At 49.7% G+C, this 20,357-nt stretch overlaps 1 protein-coding gene across 1 annotated transcript in view; it reads left to right on the plus strand.

Annotated features, from left to right (window-relative positions):
• The window catches only part of dnah9 (dynein, axonemal, heavy chain 9), a gene marked incomplete at its 3' end in the record, with an annotated part of 104,117 nt that overhangs the window by 66,334 nt on the left and 17,426 nt on the right, over positions 1-20,357 (plus strand). Inside the window, 11 exon segments of the mRNA XM_079372339.1 lie at positions 378-539; positions 760-993; positions 6,455-6,535; positions 7,291-7,470; positions 7,964-8,194; positions 9,101-9,295; positions 10,452-10,571; positions 14,396-14,584; positions 14,703-14,938; positions 15,010-15,132; positions 15,366-15,570. Coding sequence (XP_079228465.1) covers positions 378-539; positions 760-993; positions 6,455-6,535; positions 7,291-7,470; positions 7,964-8,194; positions 9,101-9,295; positions 10,452-10,571; positions 14,396-14,584; positions 14,703-14,938; positions 15,010-15,132; positions 15,366-15,570 — 1,956 coding nt within the window.

The following is a 20,357-nucleotide window of genomic DNA, read 5'->3' on the forward strand; positions in this document are numbered from 1 at the left end:
TCTTCGGTTCCCTCTCTGGATCATCATCATCGTGTGCTGCCAGCGAGCAGCCAGCTGTTTGTCTGCCGCGCAGAGACTCAGTCTGACGTGGCCCTCAGCTCCACACACACACGCCTGCCCGAGGCTTTTTACTCTTAATGATGGAGCGAAGAATAATTCATTCTCAGTTTTCCTTTTTCCCCGTCTTGACCCTGAAGCAGCGTTAATCAGCTCCTCTCTCTCCTCCGTCTGCCTGTGACTCCCGCAGAGAGGAAGAAAATGATTGTGATCGCACGGCTCTATCACACTTCACACTCAATTCTCTTTGACCTTGCTCTCTCTCTCTCTGCGTGTGTGTGTGTGTGTGTGTGTGTGTGTGTGTGTGTGCGCGCTTGCAGGTAGCTCTGTGTTTCTCTCCGGTGGGGAGCAAACTGAGGGTTCGCAGCAGGAAGTTCCCGGCCGTGGTGAACTGCACGGCCATCGACTGGTTTCACGAGTGGCCACAGGAGGCGCTGGAGTCCGTCAGCCTGAAGTTCCTGCAGGAGGTGGACAACGTGGAGGTGAGACAGGCTCGTACTTCAGCATGATGCACGCACCCACACAGTGTGAAGGTGTATTTAAAGATGTCAGGCGGCGTGACACAGCGTGTGTGATATTCATTCCACGCCGTGAGAATTAACCTCCACGCTGGAGCTCCAGGAAATAATTCTCTGCTGAATCTGCAGCGTCACCCCTTTTAATGCCGACTCAGCACTCGTGTGATTTAAATGTCTCCCGCAGCCTCAGGTGAAGGACTCGGTGAGTAAATTCATGGCCTACGTCCACATGAGCGTCAACCGGACGTCCAAAGACTTCCTGGCCAACGAGCGGCGCTACAACTACACCACGCCCAAATCCTTCCTGGAGCAGATCAAGCTGTACCGCGGCCTGCTGGGGCAGAAGAGCAAAGACCTCGCCAGCAAGATGGAGCGGCTGGAGAGCGGCCTGCAGAAGCTCAAAGGCACCTCGGCTCAGGTGCTGCCCTCACACACGCCGTCTAAACAGACGCCACAAAATAAAGAAGCATCACGCACAACAGGAGAAACAGAGTTATTATGACTGTGACATGAAAGGGTCCGATATTAAACCTTTTTTAGCTTTCTGAGCTCTCAGCCTGCAGTGAGGCTCTGATGACCTTCGTCCCTCCTCCTCCTCCTCCTCTGGTCACTCCTTTCCTTCAGTGTCGGACTCTTTTAGCGCTCGCTGAGGTTTATCCCACGGTCGTCTTTAAACGCCTGATGGCGACCTGGTCAGGGAGAACAGATGTTAAAGAGCAGCACAATGACAGGAGGAGGATTTGTGTCACGAGGCGTGCAGTCGGTGATGGCGGCGGTGGCGGTGGCGGCGGCTGCACGCGTGGTAGAGACGGGACAGATGTGATATTGATGTTATTTACTGGGTCCACCTCATCGAGGGGCTCTCAGCAGTCTGAACCTCAGCAGACTAAACGTTTCACTTCCTGGTTTGGATGAGTTGTAGTTGAACTCCCTCGACGCCGTGCCAAATTAAATGTCAAACATCACTTCACGTGCGCCTCCAAGTCAAAGCAAACGAGGCAGGATGCGGCCAGTTCAGGTCACGTGACTTGTTTCTGTGTCAGGTGACGCTTTGTTTTATTTACTGAACCAACGTGCAGATCACGTCTGAGCTGGAGCGCCAGTAACACGCGGCGACCTGATGACGCCACGTTACTCTGAAGGAGGGACAGATGTCTGCCTCCTCGTCGTGGGAGGAGTCACAGCTGCGGCTGAACGCTCCTCAGCCTGTTAACCCTTCACATGAACATCCATGAAAGAGTGGAAGGAGGCGGAGCTAATGATCTGAGCTGTTTGAAACTTCATGAGCCTGTGATTGACAGCTTCAATAACTTTGTGATGAGGACTGTTGATCCGCTGTCTGTTCGTGAGACTCTTTATGAACCTTTGAAGGAGATTAAATGTGAGATTATGAACTTTTATATGAAGTTTGTAAAGCTGGATTAACCCTTAAACTGCCAGAAATGTGTCTAGAAAGATCCTGATATCATCTTCATAAACTGCTCTGTGCTGCTTTTTGAATTCGTCTCTTATCAGTCATAAATTCATTTTCTCTGCTTTAACAGCAGACATTAAAAATGATCAGAATCCGGTTTGTCCTCTAAACTGTAAACTTAAATCTTCCAGGAAGAAACGGGAAGAGTTCATGATTTGTGCAGATGAAGTTTAGTTGGAAACTATATGGAGCGGCTGGAGCCCGTCTCCCTCGCGTGGCGCGCTCTGCTCACTGACTCGCAGACGGGACGGGCGAGCGCTCAGCGGGGCCGGAGCGTGCGTTCCTTAACGTGGTCTGAATCTCGTGTGGCGTTTAATGACCCCGGTGAACTTTTCCTCCTCTTGATTTTTGTGGTTTTGAGATTTTTCTTTGCATCACTTTAAAGTTTCTTTCTGAAACATGAACACCTGGATCCATTAGTCCGGATGTTTAGCATCCACACACAGCTTCTGTATGAATAATGGAAGAGCAGTGTGTGAAACCGCTCTAATGATAGAGGATCTACCTCACACACACACACACACACACACACACACACACACACACACACACATTATGTCACCCTCACATAACGCAGTGATCTGCAGCTTTACATAAACATGCCCACACACACACACCCACCTGCACAGAGTCACACTCATGCATAAATACTCCCAACACACCAGTGATATCAGTGTGTGTTTGTTTCTGCACAGTCCTACACACACACACACACACACACACACACACACACACACACACACACACACACACACACACACTTATGGTAATACAGGAGGCTCCTAATTAGAGAGCACACCTTTTATAGCAACCAGGCTGCATTAATGCAGCGAGTGTGTGTGTGTGTGTGTGTGTGTGTGTGTGTGTGTGTGTGTGTGTGTGTGTGTGTGTGTGTGTGTGTGTGTGTGTGTGTGTTGCTATAAGAGCTGTTATTTAACATTCACGGTTAGAGAATGTTTGGCTCACCAGGGGCTGCTGTGGTCATGATAAACAACCAGGGTTAACGCCAGTGTGTGTGTGTGTGTGTGTGTGTGTGTGTGTGTGTGTGTGTGTGTGTGTGTGTGCTGGAGGGGATGCTGTGTGTGAGTCACCTGCTCCCCAGAGGACACATTAGATCCGTGTGTTTTTGCTCGTCAGTGTTGTTCCACCTTTGGCTGCTCGGGTCTTTGGTGGTGTCTGTGGTTGTGCGTGTGTGTTTATGCGTGTGCGTGTGTGTTTATGCGTGTGTGTTTATGCGTGTGCGTGTGTGTTTATGCGTGTGCGTGTGTGTTTATGCGTGTGTGTTTATGCGTGTGCGTGTGTGTAGATGCATGCATGTCAGCACCCACTCGCTCGTCTCCTCATGAATTCTCATTGAAGGGCAGGCACACATACGATGGAGTAGTCCAGGTTGTAGGAGGAGGATTAAATCATACGGATCTACGTCACGTCCTCGTTCACGCCCTCCTCGCATCATCTCCAGAACCTTCCTCCGTTACCCAGCTCGCTCCTCCTGACTCTGCTCGCCACCTCTGACCACGCTCCTCTGAACCTGCACGCCAAGACGGCACCGTATGACTACTGACAAGACTCTTTACTCTGCAGCAGCCTCTACCATCAGTGTGTGAGTGTGTATGAATGGATGAGTTCATACTGATGGACTCTTTACTCTGCAGCAGCCTCTACCATCAGTGTGTGAATGTGTATGAATGGATGAGTTCATACTGATGGACTCTGCAGCAGCCTCTACCATCAGTGTGTGAATGTGTCTGAATGGATGAGTTCATACTGATGGACTCTGCTGCAGCCTCTACCATCAGTGTGTGAATGTGTCTGAATGGATGAGTTCATACTGATGGACTCTGCTGCAGCCTCTACCATCAGTGTGTGAATGTGTCTGAATGGATGAGTTCATACTGATGGACTCTGCAGCAGCCTCTACCATCAGTGTATGAATGGATGAGTTCATACTGATGGACTCTTTACTCTGCAGCAGCCTCTACCATCAGTGTGTGAATGTGTATGAATGGATGAGTTCATACTGATGGACTCTTTACTCTGCAGCAGCCTCTACCATCAGTGTGTGAATGATAAAATGTTTCTGGCTGATTTCTCTTTTCGGACATAAACAGGAGCGTCCAGATGTGTGTTAGTTGCATGAATGAAGCTGAGTCTTTAAGGACACGTTGGTAGAGGCTCCTCCTTCAGAGTCAAATGTTGATGAAAACACGAGTTTGACTGTGAATGTGCTGCGAGAGGAGGAGCAGCCTGTTTTTATAAAGACAGGGACACAGACGTGTTTTTGCTGCTGCAGTTCAACACAGCAGTATTCAATATCATCCACGTCTCCACCAATTAGTTTGCCCCCCCCCTCCCCCCCCCCCCCCCCCCCCCGCCTCCTCTCCCCTCCTGCCTATTCATCATGTTGATGGCTCACTCGGTGCTCATCTGACGTTCGACCAAATCTTTTTGCAGGGAATCGTCGCAGCCCAAAAGGGGCCGTCTTCCCCCTCAGGCAGATCTCACTTCCTGTTTGTTAATTAGCTGAAAGACGAGCATGAAAAACCGTCTGTTTTTATTTCCCCAGTGCAGCGTTTTGATGGAGTCGGACGCTAACGCAGAGCCCTATTTGTCGGGGAGTTATGAGGAGTTTGTAACAGCTTTAATTTCTCTCTACGACCGCCTTTGGTCTGTGTGTGTGTGTGTGTGTGTGTGTGTGTGTGTGTGTGTGTGTGTGTGTTTCCTGATAGCAGCTCTTGATCCAAAAGCTTTTATTTTTTCTGCAGATATGCACTCCATTCATCTCTTCCTCTCTTTTATCTGCTCGGACAGAATCAGATTTTTGTTCTAGCATTTGTCTAAAGGTCGGCGTGCGGTCCGCGGCTCAATCCTGCAGGGCACCAAATGTTCTCCACAAAGATTTAGGCTTTTTGTAAAACCTCTTTTGTCCCCCCTTCTTCTGAGCTTTGCTGCATGGAAGCATGGAGGAGATGTTTGGCTTCCAATTAAACAGCCATCGAGCTCGATTGTATTTCCAACGAGATCCAACGAGCGTACAAACAACAAACCATCAATCCTTCAAACACGCTCTCAGATTCAATTAGATGATAACCACAGGTTCATTAGTGCTCACCATATACGCACTGACTGCTGCTCATACAATTAATACAAGGAGATTATCAGCAGCCCAGCTGTGTGTGCACATTGACCCCTCCCCTCACATTACTACATCTGTGACTGTCTCTCATCCGTCTCAGGCTGGAACAACAACAACAACCATTTTCACTTATTGGAAAAATTTTTGAAAAAATGTCTTCCCCTCGACGACAGCCTGGAAAACCTGGAAACAGATGACGAACTTTCCAGGAAAACACTTGACTTGAAGCAAAATGTCTGCTCGTTTATAAAGTGAAGACTTTTTATTTTTGATCAATCAGACAAAAAGAGCACGTTGCACAAATCCCAACACACCAACCGTAAACTGCTGTGTGTGCGCTTCAAACACCAGCTGATGAGGAACATCTGAGGAGTTGGCTGCATCTTAAACCTGTATGAAACGCTGACACGCCCCGTCATTAGCTTAAGTGCTGCCGCCGCCATCACACACCGCGCTGAGAGCTGTGCTTGGAAACACGACTCAGTCTCATCTGTTCTCCTTCACCTGCTCATGATCATGCACTAAACACACGTCTGTGAAAGATAACCAGAGACCAGCCGAGTTCATGACTGCAGGCTGAGAGCTCGGCCACAGACAGGACGTTATACTGCCGTTATATTGTGTAGTGTAGCATACTTGTAGCATGTAGTGTAGCATGTAGCATAGCATGTAGCGTAGCATGTAGTGTAGCATGTAGCGTAGCATGTAGCGTAGCATGTAGTGTAGCATGTAGTGTAGCATGTAGCGTAGCATGTAGCATGTAGCATAGCATGTAGCATGTTGTGTAGCATGTAGCATGTAGTGTAGCATGTAGTGTAGCATGTAGCGTTGCATGTTGTGTAGCAAGTTGTGTAGCATGTAGTGTAGCATGTAGCGTAGCATGTAGCATAGCATGTAGTGTAGCATGTAGCATAGCATGTAGTGTAGCATGTAGTGCACGCTCCACAAACAGAAAACAGAGTGCTGCAGCCATGCAGAAAGTTTGAAACTGTTTTTGTCTTTGCAGGAGCAGAAACAGATTTCTAAACGTGTCTTTGTGGTCGGGCAGATTTGACGGAGTCTTGTCCTGTGCACATTTCTGTTTGTGTCTTTCACTCCTCAGTGATTGAAGCAGCTCAGAGGCCTTTAAAGGCAGCGGGGTGGCTGCGTGCAGAACACTTTAATTAGGAGACGCTCTTTGATTCTGGTTTGGTGAATACGATGTTCACTTCATTCACACAGCGCTGCAGTAACATGACCTCCTGCTCTCCCCGTCTCCTCCCCTCATAGGTGGACGACCTCAAGGCCAAGCTGGCTGCTCAGGAAGTGGAACTGAAGCAGAAGAACGAGGACGCTGACAAGCTGATCCAGGCAAGCTCGTGTGCTTTTTAATGAACAGCTGAGAGTCGGCCTGTTCGCTGGCTGCTTCATGTTCGCTCAGACTTCTGTTCACCGACACGCAGCGCTGATAGAAAGACACAGATTCTATTATAGAGCCGTGGAGAGGAACTCCTGCTTCCTGTCCGACCGGCTAAGTCTCCCCCGTGTGAGCTGCACGTGTGAACACCGAGATCAGGAGGATGTCACGGCCGCTCCTCCTGATCCATGTTTCAGGAGTGAAAAGTCGCCGGAGTTCGATCTTGTTAGATATTGTCTGGTTAACTGATCGATCTCACTTGGGTTTATAATCACACCTTTATTTCAAGTTCAGCTGCAGCAAATGTTAGAATGTTTTATTTTGCTCATAAAAAGAATTTCCGACTGTTCGTTGGAGAGATGCAGATAAAAAATGCAGATATTGATTTGTGTTAAAACATTTAGACACATTTTTCTTTATTATTTATTCACCTTTATTTAACCAGGAATAATCCCACTGAGATTCAGAATCTCTTTTGCAAAGGGGGTCCTGGTCAAGAAAGCAGCACAGCAGGTCCACATCAAGTCCACATGTGGACAACATCAACAAAACAAACAAGAACAGCTAAAAACAGACGGATCAGTCTGAAGAACAGGAAGTGGCAGATTAAACTTTCTCTCCCTGCCGGATGGTTTTTTTTAAAGGACATTGAGTTTCTCTTTCCAGTCGATCATTTGAACTGATGAATCCTGCTGCGGGATGTTTTCAGGTGGTTGGGGTGGAAACGGAGAAGGTGTCCAAGGAGAAGGCGGTGGCTGATGAAGAAGAGCAGAAGGTGGCGGCCATCGCTGTGGTGGTGAGCGGCAAACAGAGAGACTGTGAGGAGGACTTAGCCAAGGCGGAGCCGGCTCTGCTGGCTGCTCAGGACGCCCTCAACACTCTGAACAAGGTCAGACACGGCCTCATTGATTCACCCCATCAGACTCCTCTGTCTCAGAGTCCTCGTCTTCAAACAGCTGTGGTTGGATAACGTTTGTCAACACCGGCCGTGAACCGAGCAGACGATTATTGAATCACAGGACGGAGCCGAGTCTTTGCTGAAATAATGTCTTCTTGATGTTCTCCGGGCGTTTAACTTCATCCTCACATCCCTTGTAGGTTTATGAGCAGCCTGTGGGGATTTAAAAAAAAGAAAAGAAAGCAGCCTGTGTTTAAAAGGTGCTCTCTGTTCAAACAAGCAGAACCGACAGTTCAATCACAGCTTTGAGCTCCCTGAAGATGCCCTAATTAGAATTCTCTGTTGTCTTCTCAAAGTCAGCGCAGCTTCTTTATTCTCAGCTTTTACTTTTCTCTCTTTTTTCCCCGACCGACCACAAAGATTGTTCAGACTCAATTAAACCATTGCCGCTGTCATTTTGTCCGTTCCTCTCGCCCCGCCTCAGAACAACCTGACAGAGCTGAAGTCCTTCGGCTCCCCGGTGGCAGCGGTGACCAACGTCACGGCGGCTGTCATGGTCCTGATGGCGCCCGGCGGCAGAGTCCCGAAGGATCGCAGCTGGAAGGCTGCCAAGGTGATGATGGCCAAAGTGGACGCCTTCCTGGACTCTCTGATCCATTTCAACAAAGAGAACATCCCCGAGGCTTGCCTCCGAGCCATCCAGCCGTACCTGCAGGTGAGCATCTCAATTAGCCCCAATCCATTCAAGTCAACACAGTGTGCGGCGTCTGCCGCCTGGCAAGTTCAGCTAATCACTCATCAATTCAGCAGGGGCGTGACTACAATGACTGCAGCACATTGTGACTGTGGAGCCTCCGAATGACAGCCAGAGAAATCAAGCAGCTAATGAAGCGTTGCTAATTTAACAGCCGCCCTGATCATAGAGCTCAACGGAGCGAGTGTGAGGTTAGACAATTCACTCCACGCTCCACGTGCACCGAACACATCCAGCCCCCGAGTGAGCGGCACGCACACTCTGAATGTCTTTAATAAACGCTGCTTCACCTGCTAACACACACGTTTGTGGGTTGGAGGAGAGTTTTTGTCACCGCTCGTGATGGATCCAAGCCCGCCGGTGGGCCCGCGTGTTTCAGCTCGATCATCCAGCAGCCTGACATACTGACGGTCCACACGGGTCACCAACACATCCCTCTGCAAGAAGCCCGAGAGCATCAGCAGTGATGAGCGTCCAACGGTTCTTCACATCCTGAGAGGAGAATTCATCCTCTGCACATCAGCCTCCACCTGAGTGTGAAGCTGTGTGAAATTGCGCGACGTGTCCCGCTGGTTAAGTGTTTCACAGATTAGAAAGCCGCTGTGAAAGTGCACTCCTTTTTTTATTCATCTTTGGACAGACCTGAAACTTTCTCATATTAAAAGTTTTCCTCTGGAGAAATAAAAGCTGATGATGGGCTTCTCCTGCAGTGAGCGTGTCTTTATAGTGTTATCCCACCTCTGCTCTGTATTCTAACTTTCTTCACCTGTTTGTGTCGTTTGCTCTCTCGCGGTCAGAGATCCAACATGGCTGCTCTCTTTGGGACCTCAGTGAATGAAGTGTCTGCATTGTGTGTTTCCTCTCCAGGATCCTGAATTCAAGCCAGACCTGGTGGCGTCCAAGTCGAACGCGGCGGCCGGCCTGTGCTCCTGGGTTTTAAACATCGTCAAGTTCTACGAGGTGTACTGCGAGGTGGAGCCCAAACGCCAGGCGCTGAGCAAAGCCAACGCCGAGCTGGCTGCCGCTCAGGAGAAACTGTCTGCCATCAAGAGCAAGATCAATGTAAGCCGTCGAACCAGAGACACGAGACAGGAAATGAAAAGTTTATTTGCTGAATGCCAAGTGTCTTCTGAAAGGAAAGCTGCATCACTATCTCAAATCCAGGGGATGAAATCACATTAGCATTTTATTAAAGAACGGACTCACTGTTCTTGTTTCTTTTTGACACAAACATGAAAGTGCATCTAAACTTTAGAGGTTGCACTGACTTTGTACTAAATGAACGCAGGCTGAGAAATGAGTTGTGAAAGCCAGAAATCTCAGAAGTGAGCCACAAAAGATTTGAGAGACATCAGTTTGGATCAACAGCTCGATCAGAGTCTGGATATATGCAGCGTAATGAGAGTGTGATGCTGCAGCTACAAAATGAGAACAACAGCCAGAGGCTGGAAGCAGAATCAAGAAATCACAAGAAGATGTTTTTTTTATCAAGGCTTGAGTGACAGCTGATGCATGAGCTCTGCCACTGATGATAAACCAGCAGCCTTTGTATCAATACAGGGCTGCTGGAAGTGCTATTAAAGGCTTTTACTGTTCATTAATCTCAAACTGAATCCATCCAGCTAAAATCTTTATTGATAAAAGCAGCTGTAAATAATTGTTTTTCTGCGGTGTTTGACATTCAGCACATCAGAGCGGCGGCAGAGAGCCCCAGCAGAGCGCCGTGCTCGGGACGCCGCGTCACATCAAACCCTGCAGAGTGCACAGAGTCGACTCTTAATAAGATCCAGCGTGACTTCTCGCTGTCATTTTTCAGCCCTCCGTCAGATCGCCTGAGCACGGAGACGTTTCAGAGCCAAGGGGAATTAGCAACCCTCAAACTAATCTACTCAACCTGTGTGCCACTCCGCCCATTCATCCTGTTTGTCCTTGTGCTAATTGCTTCCATGTGCCAAATAAATCCATAGTGAAGGAATGATAAGTTTTACCCAACTTTTCCCTTCCCCCAAACTCTCTTTCACACACAGGCTTCTGCTTCTTTGTTCTTGTCTTTGAAGATTCTCCACGACCACGCTGTATTTTAATAAGTGCCAATGCTCCTCCATGTTTCTCTGTCTCTGTGTGTGTGTGTGTGCGTGTGTGTGCGTGTGTGTGTGTGTGTGTGTGTGTGCGTGTGTGTGCGTGTGTGTGTGTGTGTGTGTGTGTGTGGGTCGATCAGCACCTTAATGAGAACCTGGCCAAGCTGACAGCCAAGTTTGAGAAAGCCACCGCGGACAAGCTCAAGTGCCAACAGGAAGCGGAGTCAACGGCGCGCACCATTTCTCTGGCCAACCGTCTGGTGAGGAGGGCAGCAGAGGGGTCACATCACACACACACACACACACACACACACACACACACAATCTCTCCCGTGCTCCTTTTCTCAGATACAAACAGACGTGTATAAAATGTATTCATTCCCATTGAAGTATTCAGCAGTCTCATTCCAGATGAAGCTGTGTGTTTTTAAAGGGGCCGATCATCTGTATTAATGGATACTGAAAACCTGATTTCCAGTAGGTGAGATGGTAACCAGTAATAACAGGCTAACCTTAAGCACTGTGTTGTGCACGAAGAGCTCAAAGACTATGAATAACAAACTTAGTGCCGGTCTCTTGGCTGCCTATATGAAGCTTTGAGTTCTGCATTCGGCTGCTGTCATGTTTGTATTCATCAGACAGAAATGCTGATTTTTTGGGAAAGAGGTTTTCTCTCAGCATCATTTCTGATCCCATGCACGGGCCAACACATGAATATATGTATGATAAACACTGTGCAAGCTAACAAGCCAGCTATGACGAGCACAGTTGATCTGCTGGCCAGCGAAGAAATAGAAAAACTAGAATTTCACTCACTTAAATAGGAGATAAACTGCACAGCCAACCAGGGGCTTAAATCACACAGCAAGTTGTCTGTTTTTAAAGGTGAAGTTAAAGTACGACTTGTTCCTCATCAGTAATCATAACTCCAGTGTGTCCTGTGTGAATGTGTGTGTGAGTCCTGACTGTCTCCAGTGAGGGAGAAGCTGGAGTCCTGCTGGCTGTGTTGTTGTCAGAGCTGTGTTTACATGGACGGGACGGCCGGCTCCTCCCCTTGTGTATAAAAGCTGTTTGAGTCAAGAAGAAGAAGAACATACTCACTGATTATCTGGATCATTCTGTGTCAGTTTACATGAAGCTACCAGCTAACTACAGAGCACTAACATTAGCATGCTAACACTACAATGCAGGACACAGGTGATCGCAGCTACCAGCTAACTAAGAGCGCTAACATTAGCATGCTAACACTACAATGCAAGACACAGGCGATCGCAGCTACCAGCTAACTAAAGAGTGCTAACATTAGCATGCTAACACTACAATGCAGGACACAGTTGATTGCAGCTACCAGCTAACTAAAGAGTGCTAACATTAGCATGCTAACACTACAATGCAGGATACAGTTGATACCAGCTACAGCTAACTAAATGTGTCCAAGCAGCCGGCCTTACAGTTTGATTTGTGTAAAAGTCAAAGTCTGACGGTCCGCTGTGGCCACGCCCTTTTATGTCGCACAGCAGGAGATCGTCAACATCTGACATTGGGTTTGTGATGATCTACTACTCAGAAAGTTTAGTTTTTTTTTGTTTTTTTTAATTGAAGTATTTACATTTTTTAAAAATTATTATTATTAGGTTGTTATCCTATTATTTGTGTGGGATGAACCGGAGCGCCCGGAGAAAACCCACACAGACACAAGGGAACAGGGGAACGTCACATGTTCCACTGTGCTGCCCTGCGGCTTGTTACAGCCTGTGTGAGCTGGGGGTCGTCACTGCTGGTCCTGCATCGGCCCCCTGCGATGCTTGTATTGACGAAGGCATTTTGTAGTTTTTAAACCTCCTCCACAGAGAGATTTGCTCCGTCTCAGCACTTATCTGGGTGTTGTCCTTTTCAATGGAAGGCTCTTTGTTGCACTTATATCTCTCCAGTTGATTTTGGAGATCCTCCACCTTCTTCTGCAAGTCCTGAAAGGTCTCCTCCTTCTCGTTCAGTTTCAGGATCAGCTCGTCACAGAGCTGACTTGTCAGGTTCTCCTGCTGCTTTTGGAGCACCTCCATCTGCAACACCTGACAGGTCTCCTCCTTATGTTTCACTGTCGAGGTGAGCTTGTCACAGCGGTTTGTTGTCGTTTGGAGCTGACGTGTCAGGTCCTCCTGCTGCTTTTGGAGCACCTCCACCTCCATCTGCAGCAGCTGACGGCTCTCCTCCTTATGTTTCAGGGTCAAGGTGAGCTCGTTGCAGCGGTCTTCTCTATTCTGGAGCTTATTTGTGAAGCTCTTCATCTGATCCCAGAGTAACTGGTCTTTGTGAACGACCTGTTCCTGAATAGACTTCTTCTCCAGCTCCCGGGCTTCATTCTGAGCTTTCAGCCTCTCCATCTGCTTCATGTACTGCTCTACTGCCTCTGAATGCTCTTGCCTGACTTCGTTCAGTTTTTCCTGCATGAAGTAAGATTTAAAGCTTTCAGCCTGCAGCTGTTTGTTTTTAGTTTCAACAACATCTTGGAGCTCTTGTATTTTGCCATTTGAATCCTCCTCTGCTGCTGTGGACGATGGACTTAGACTTGTTGCCTCTTCTCCGACCTCCTCAGGAGTTTCCTCCACTGAGTCCTGAGTGTAGTCATGAGCCATGCCCTGCTCTGGCGTGAAGGTGGATGCACCTGGCTCCCTCAGTTGTTTTCGAAGCTCCTCCATCTCCTTTTGCATGGCTTGACCAGCCTCCTCCTGAGCCTTCAGTTTTAAGGCCAGCTCAAGGTTTCTGCTGGTCTGTTCCTGCAGCTGATTTATTGAGGCCTCCATCTGCAGGGAGACAGTGATTCCTTTGCTGAAGGCCTGATCCAGCTTCGCTCCCCCTGAGGCTCTCTCCTGGAGCTGTGTGCAGTGAACTTCATTTGTTCCTGTAAGTTCCTCATCTGTCCTGAGGTTTTGCTGGCTGCTGCTCTTGGCACCTGGCATTGTGTTGACCCAGTTTGCCGCCTCGTCCTCCATGTCCATGATGTCCCCCCAGCTCAGGGACTGTGAGCTATTGTGTGCTTCCATTGCAGTTCTTAATGGATTCAGAGATGTACTTGTCCTGTAATTAAATGATGCACTTACAGAATATTTGTTTTCATTTTGCCAAAGTTCTGTGACCTCATAGTGACCTCACGGACATGTTGTAAACATTCTACCTTAGCCCTTGTTGCCATGGTAACGGCATGTTTTGTCTCTGTCACAAGTAGCCTAATATTTGAGCAAAGTGTTGATAAAAAAGAACAGTTTTTGTTACCCAGGTTGATGTCAGGTGTCGAATGATTCAGATTATTGATCCGACTCAAGCACGCCTTTCTCTACATTTTACAACTATTCAGTCAACATTTTGAACAATCATTTGAAATGTTGTTCTTGAGTAGTGCCCCCTGCTGGCCACTAGAAACACTGCAGTCTGAAGCCACACTATGTAAAACTCCTCTTCTTAAATTCAAACACATCTGCACCCACAAACTCACTTCTTTATCTCCGCTGGTTGTGCCGTCGTATGTTTATATAAATACACAACCAATAAAGCTAAGTCCCTGCATCATCCGCCCGTGTGTAAATATGTGTAAATCTGCTGCTGACAACAGCACAACAAAAAGATGAGTGTTGACACTGTTAGTATGTTAATGTAAATTATTCAGGGGAGGATTTGAAAAGGCCTGACGGGAGCAGCAAACGGACAGGAGGGCTCTAATATCCATGCTAATGCAGCAGACCTGCTCAAGTGTTCAGTGACGTTTTCCTCTGAAAAGTTCCAGAGCGGAGGAAAGTGTGGGGCCTCCAAACTTCAGCAGAGATTAGATATTGAGGTAAACTTTATTGATCCCTGAAGGGAGACGGGCTCATTGCTGCAGTAAAGAGCAGTGGTGTCTGTTCCTGAGCAGAGAGGTGATAAAGGAGATGAAAGTGTAATAAAAGATGGAGTTGAAGGTGCTTCTGGATGTTTCCTCATGCTGCATGGATAACAGCAGCTTTGGATTAATTTAGACCTTATATGGGGTGGGAATTGGGACGCTGTGCAGAGATGTAAGTGTGTGCTGCTTCCTGTCTGCGCCTCGTTTCAGGTGGGAGGTTTAGCGTCCGAGAACGTGCGCTGGGCCGAGGCCGTGGAAAAGTTCAGGAAGCAGGAGAGGACGCTGTGCGGCGACGTGCTCCTCATCACCGCCTTCATCTCCTACCTGGGATACTTCACCAGACGCTACAGGCTCCAGCTGATGGACGACACCTGGAGGCCGTACCTCGCTCAGCTGAAGGTCAGCCGGTGTGTGTGTGTGTGTGTGTGTGTGTGTGTGAGGTTCTGATTCTTCTGATCATGGACTCACTCACTCTGTGAAGCTCTGGACTCTAACAGTCCTCCTCCCCACCTGTCAGGTTCCCATCCCAGTCACCGCCGACCTCGACCCCCTGACCATGCTAACGGACGACGCAGACATCGCAGCGTGGCAGAACGAGGGTCTTCCCGCCGACAGGATGTCAACTGAGAACGCCACCATCCTCACTTCCTGCCAGCGCTGGCCGCTCATGGTGGACCCCCAGCTGCAGGGCATCAAGTGGATCAAAAACAAATACGGGGACGGTCTACGCGTGATCCGCATCGGACAGAGAGGGTAATGGACCCCGATGACGAGGCGTGGTGGTTTTTGAGTAGAAGGTTCTAACGGGGGTTTTTTCATGGAAGGTATCTGGACGCCGTGGAGAGAGCGCTGGCAGAGGGCGACGTGGTTCTGATCGAGAACTTGGAGGAAACGTTGGATCCTGTTCTGGGACCTCTGCTGGGAAGAGAAACCATCAAGAAGGGCAGGTGAGGAAGGAGACTCGCACATTATTAGTTTCCTTCTTGTCACCCGATTTGTTTATAAGAAAAATGCTTCAAATGATAAGGACATGTTTTCCTGAGGGAGTCGTGTAAGACATGAGCGGGGACACCTCTGACAGCTGTCTGTGAAAGAGACAGATTATTAGCTCTTAACGAGGACGTCCTGTAATTGGTGTCTGCATCGTCTCCTCCTGTCGTCTCCTTTAAAACAAAAACAGGTGCATCAAGATGGGAGACAAGGAGTGTGAGTATAATCCCAGTTTCCGCCTCATCCTCCACACTAAGCTGGCCAGTCCTCATTACCAGCCCGAGCTGCAGGCCCAGTGCACCCTGATCAACTTCACAGTGACCCGGGACGGGCTGGAGGACCAGCTGCTGGCCGCCGTGGTCAGCATGGAGAGACCCGACCTGGAGCAGCTGAAGGTGAGCAGGATCTGTCACTCTCTTCAGCTTCTATTAAAGAAGAAAGAGCCGACTCTTCAGCGTCTCTGCTCTCACATCTCCTCTGCGCTGGAGTAATTAAAAGAAACACTCGGAGGCCTCGTGGAGTCATTATCCATTTATAACAGCGAGAAAACATCGTCCGTCTTTAAACATCACCAGCAGCTGCAGGTCCGTCTTTGATTCCAAACAATCAGCTGCTGCCTTTGATTCTCCGCTAACTCAGTGGATGTGTGATAATTACAGAGCTCTCTGTGTGTGTGTGTGTGTGTGTGTGTGTGTGTGTGTGTGTGTTCAAGAGGCATGGGGAAATCACAGCGTTACCTGATTTTTTGATGTGCATTGAATAGTTTTTAATCCCCATGAAACAGTTTTCACCTCTGCCTGTGCAGAATCTGAACTTTAGGGGGGGATGTGTTACAGAGTGCACGACAGCGTGGAAGGAAAGGATTATAGCAAAGTGATGGGAGCACAAGGCGCTCGCCAGCTAACGAGCTCACTGCTTCAGCTGGGCGCTCATTAAACTTGAAGAGTCACGGTGGAGGGACGAAACGGCCCAAGAAGGCAAACGACGCCCTGACATCACCTGCAACGTGTGTAGGGACACTCGGTGCACTCCAGCGCCCCCTGCAGGGACACACGTTGCACTCCAGCGCCCCCTGCAGGGACACACGGTGCACTCCAGCGCCCCCTGCAGGGACACACGTTGCACTCCAGCGCCCCCTGCAGGGACACTCGGTGCACTCCAGCGCCCCCTGCAGGGACACACGTTGCACTCCAGCGCCCCCTGCAGGGACACACGTTGCACTCCAGCGCCCCCTGCAGGGACACACGGTGCACTCCAGCGCCCCCTGCAGGGACACACGTTGCACTCCAGCGCCCCCTGCAGGAGCACACGTTGCACTCCAGCGCCCCCTGCAGGGACACACTTTGCACTCCAGCGCCCCCTGCAGGGACACACGGTGCACTCCAGCGCCCCCTGCAGGGACACACGTTGCACTCCAGCGCCCCCTGCAGGGACACACGGTGCACTCCAGCGCCCCCTGCAGGAACACTTGGTGCACTCCAGCGCCCCCTGCAGGGACACACGTTGCACTCCAGCGCCCCCTGCAGGGACACACGTTGCACTCCAGCGCCCCCTGCAGGGACACACGTTGCACTCCAGCGCCCCCTGCAGGGACACACGTTGCACTCCAGCGCCCCCTGCAGGAGCACACGTTGCACTCCAGCGCCCCCTGCAGGAGCACACGTTGCACTCCAGCGCCCCCTGCAGGAGCACACGTTGCACTCCAGCGCCCCCTGCAGGAGCACACGTTGCACTCCAGCGCCCCCTGCAGGAGCACACGTTGCACTCCAGCGCCCCCTGCAGGAAATATGAAATAAAGCAGGTTTAACTTACTTCACGCTGAAAGCGTCTAAAAGGTTATTCGTCGTACTCACTCCCCCTGAAAGCCTGTTTTTAAAAACAGACGAGTTACTTGAATTGAAAAGTGAGAGTCTTTAACGAAGTGTAAACATGTGGACAATAACAGAAGTTATATTACAGTGTCACGCAGTGTTAGTGGGATGTAACCGTGAAGAATCAGCCATAAAGGCTCTAATCCAAAAATCCTGATCCAAAAAATCTAATGAACTTTTTGAGGCGGTAACGATGGAGCGGCGTGCGCGCTGACACGCCGCGTGTGAGTGTGTCTGCACGCCTCACTCCTTTCTGTCGTCCACCTCTGCACAGTCACAGCAGACGGGCCGCTCTTTCATGAAAGCAGGCTCTTTGTTGTTTGGACCTCGGACCCCTCGACCGACCACAGAGCGCCGTGGTTTCGTCAGCAGCTGGAGCTCTCAGCTGTCGCCGCCGCTCGCCTCCGTTCAGTGCAGCCGGTTCTTCTGGAGCCGTAATGAGCTGCAGAGACTTAGCATGCCCGCAGTTTGGGCCGCTGTGTGAATGTAAATCTTCGTCATTAAGCAAAAAGTCTCTTGATCAAAGCCGCAGCTCCTAATGATGCCTCGCTCGTCTCGTCCACAATCTGCTCTTTTCATGTCAGCTGTTTGAAACGGATTGGCCGATGGCGCTACTGTACCAGCAATTAGACAACACATTGACACACATCACTGTTCCTTAAAAGCCGCTCTTGTTAGTCAAAGGGGGAGAAGGAAATGATAAATCCCTTCTTCCGTGGAGAACATGTCTGGCTGACGGCAGCGTCTCCGAGAGATCACAACAGGAGATAATGTGAGACGTCTGTTAACGGGTCGGGCGGATTTACTCCAACACAATCCCATTTGCATTTTGATGCTTTTCTGGAGGTGTCCTTGTTTGCGTTGGGCCTCTTTGGGGAGTGCTTTACCCAGACCTGGAGGCGTCCATCCACCGACAAATCAGCATTTTTAATAAACAGAGAAAAAGGCCCGCGTCCCCTCAGCAGAAAAATCCAAGGCAGGAGAAGTGAAATGTGATTTAATGAAGCTTGTTTAATTAGCATTTCACTGAGATCGCTGGGTGAGGAAAAAAAACAAGATGTGGAGCTCACTTATCATTTTAATTAACAGTGAGAAGTTGAAGGTGGGAGGCAGGTGATGTGTACGCGGAGCGCCCTCCTATCAGTACACGGCCCCGCAGAATGAGCCGCTCAATGGCTTTTTGTTGTCGGTAAACAAGCCGCACTGATAACAATCAGACTGATAGCAGAGCGCAAATTGTCTCTACCTGTTTGTATCCTCTCAATGACTCGCTGCTATTAAAGCTTTAATGAGGTGAGCCGCAGGACCACGGCGGCGTGAAGGAGCTCTCGTTTAGCCGAGCCAAAGAGGGGCTAAGGAGCTTAAAATGTCAAGTTGGCTTTTTGGAGAGAGCGCACGGGGATCCGTCTTCGACCTTTCTCCCTCCGCTCACAGAAGGAGCACGTGTTTGCTTTGCTCCTAATGAGAGCTAAAAATCACCTGAGCAGGGCCGCTGATCGTTCGCCTGAAATATGATAGATGTTATATCTCGTTTTAATCCCAATTAGGCTGTTCTGCTGACTGGTTAATTGTTTGTTTTTCCCCAGCACGGCTAATTACAAGTACGCCGTGCTGGAGGAGAGCGAATCGTTAAAAACGGACTCATTACGGGTCCAGTCGGGAGAGTTTCAGCGAGGACCGCTTCCCCCTCAGGAGCAGCCGGTCTGGGCGAGTTAGAAGGTCACCGTTGACTCACACAGGCCGATGTCCCCGTTTAAATGTCCCCCACTCAGACCCCGTCTGTTCCTGTCTCTCTGCTCAGAGTGCAGCCATGTCAGCTCTTTTCTCAAAATGCCACCGATCACACGTTTTCTTCCCTCGCAGACGTTTGACGGAGGAGGTTTTTTTTCCTTTTTCCGAATGCTGCTGCAGCGTTCACATTTGAAGGGCAGTGAAATAAAAAATAAAGATAAACGATGTTTGCAGAGTCTTCACTGAGCTTCTCCTCCCACATACGATCATTCTCTGAACAGCAGATTTAAGAATCTCTTTTTTTATGTTTACACTTGTTTGCACGTCGTGCGTGCTGCGCTGCGCTCTGTCAGCGCCGTGGTTTGGTTTCCTGCCTCACTGAGCAGCCGTGATGATCTGAACACACGTGACGGGAGAACAAACATCTTTTCTTCATATGTTGACTTCACGTTGATAAAGTGAAAAAACACGACCCGCAGTCTAAATAATGTGTTTTATTTTGAAATGGACCGGACGCTCTGTGCGTTTTCTTGCCTGACTTCCTGTCTGGGTCGGCGTGTGTGCGAGCAGCGAAGCCGTGCATGAGATGAATCTGTGTTTAGTTATTCTCTAAAGGATCCAGGTGAAGATGTGGAAAGCTGTGGATCGACTCCGTGGTCGGTCCAGTCGGAGCGCTGCGCGTGCTCGCTCGTGGATGCTCGTGTTTCCCTGACAGCAGCAGCTCGCCTCTTAGAGACTCGACTGTGTTTCCCAGACGTCCTTTCACTGTCCTGTAACTCTGCTCATAAAAGCTCCAGCGCCTCAGTTATGAGCATCAGTAAACGTATGAACGCTGGTTGGTGGCACACGGTTCACCTGCACTGTGAGGAGGCTCATAAAGATCATGTCTGATCTCCATCTCAGCTAAGTACGTCTCCTGTCACGGGAGCATGACGTCACAGCTCCGCCCACACGCCTGTGATTACCTCCTCCTGTCACGGGAGCATCACGTCACAGCTCCGCCCACACGCCTGTGATTACCTCCTCCTGTCACAGGAGCATCACGTCACAGCTCCGCCCACACGCCTCTGATTACCTCCTCCTGTCACGGGAGCATGACGTCACAGCTCCGCCCACACGCCTCTGATTACCTCCTCCTGTCACGGGAGCGTGACGTCACAGCTCCGCCCACACGCCTCTGATTACCTCCTCCTGTCACGGGAGCGTGACGTCACAGCTCCGCCCACACGCCTCTGATTACCTCCTCCTGTCACGGGAGCGTGACGTCACAGCTCCGCCCACACGCCTGTGATTACCTCCTCCTGTCACGGGAGCATGACGTCACAGCTCCGCCCACACGCCTGTGATTACCTCCTCCTGTCACGGGAGCATCACGTCACAGCTCCGCCCACACGCCTCTGATTACCTCCTCCTGTCAGGGATCACGCCGCTCCGCTATCGTCAGCCAGCGACAACAGTGGAGCGGGCAAATCTCCCAACAACCCGCCCTGCTGTAATTACAACAATCCAAAGGTCACACGGGCTTCTATTAAAGGAAACTTCAATAAAGCAGAGTCATTATGGAGCAGAAACAAGCGGCT

This window comes from Symphodus melops (genome assembly GCF_947650265.1).
Source record: "Symphodus melops genome assembly, chromosome: 21".
In the NCBI taxonomy this organism is placed as follows: domain Eukaryota; kingdom Metazoa; phylum Chordata; class Actinopteri; order Labriformes; family Labridae; genus Symphodus; species Symphodus melops.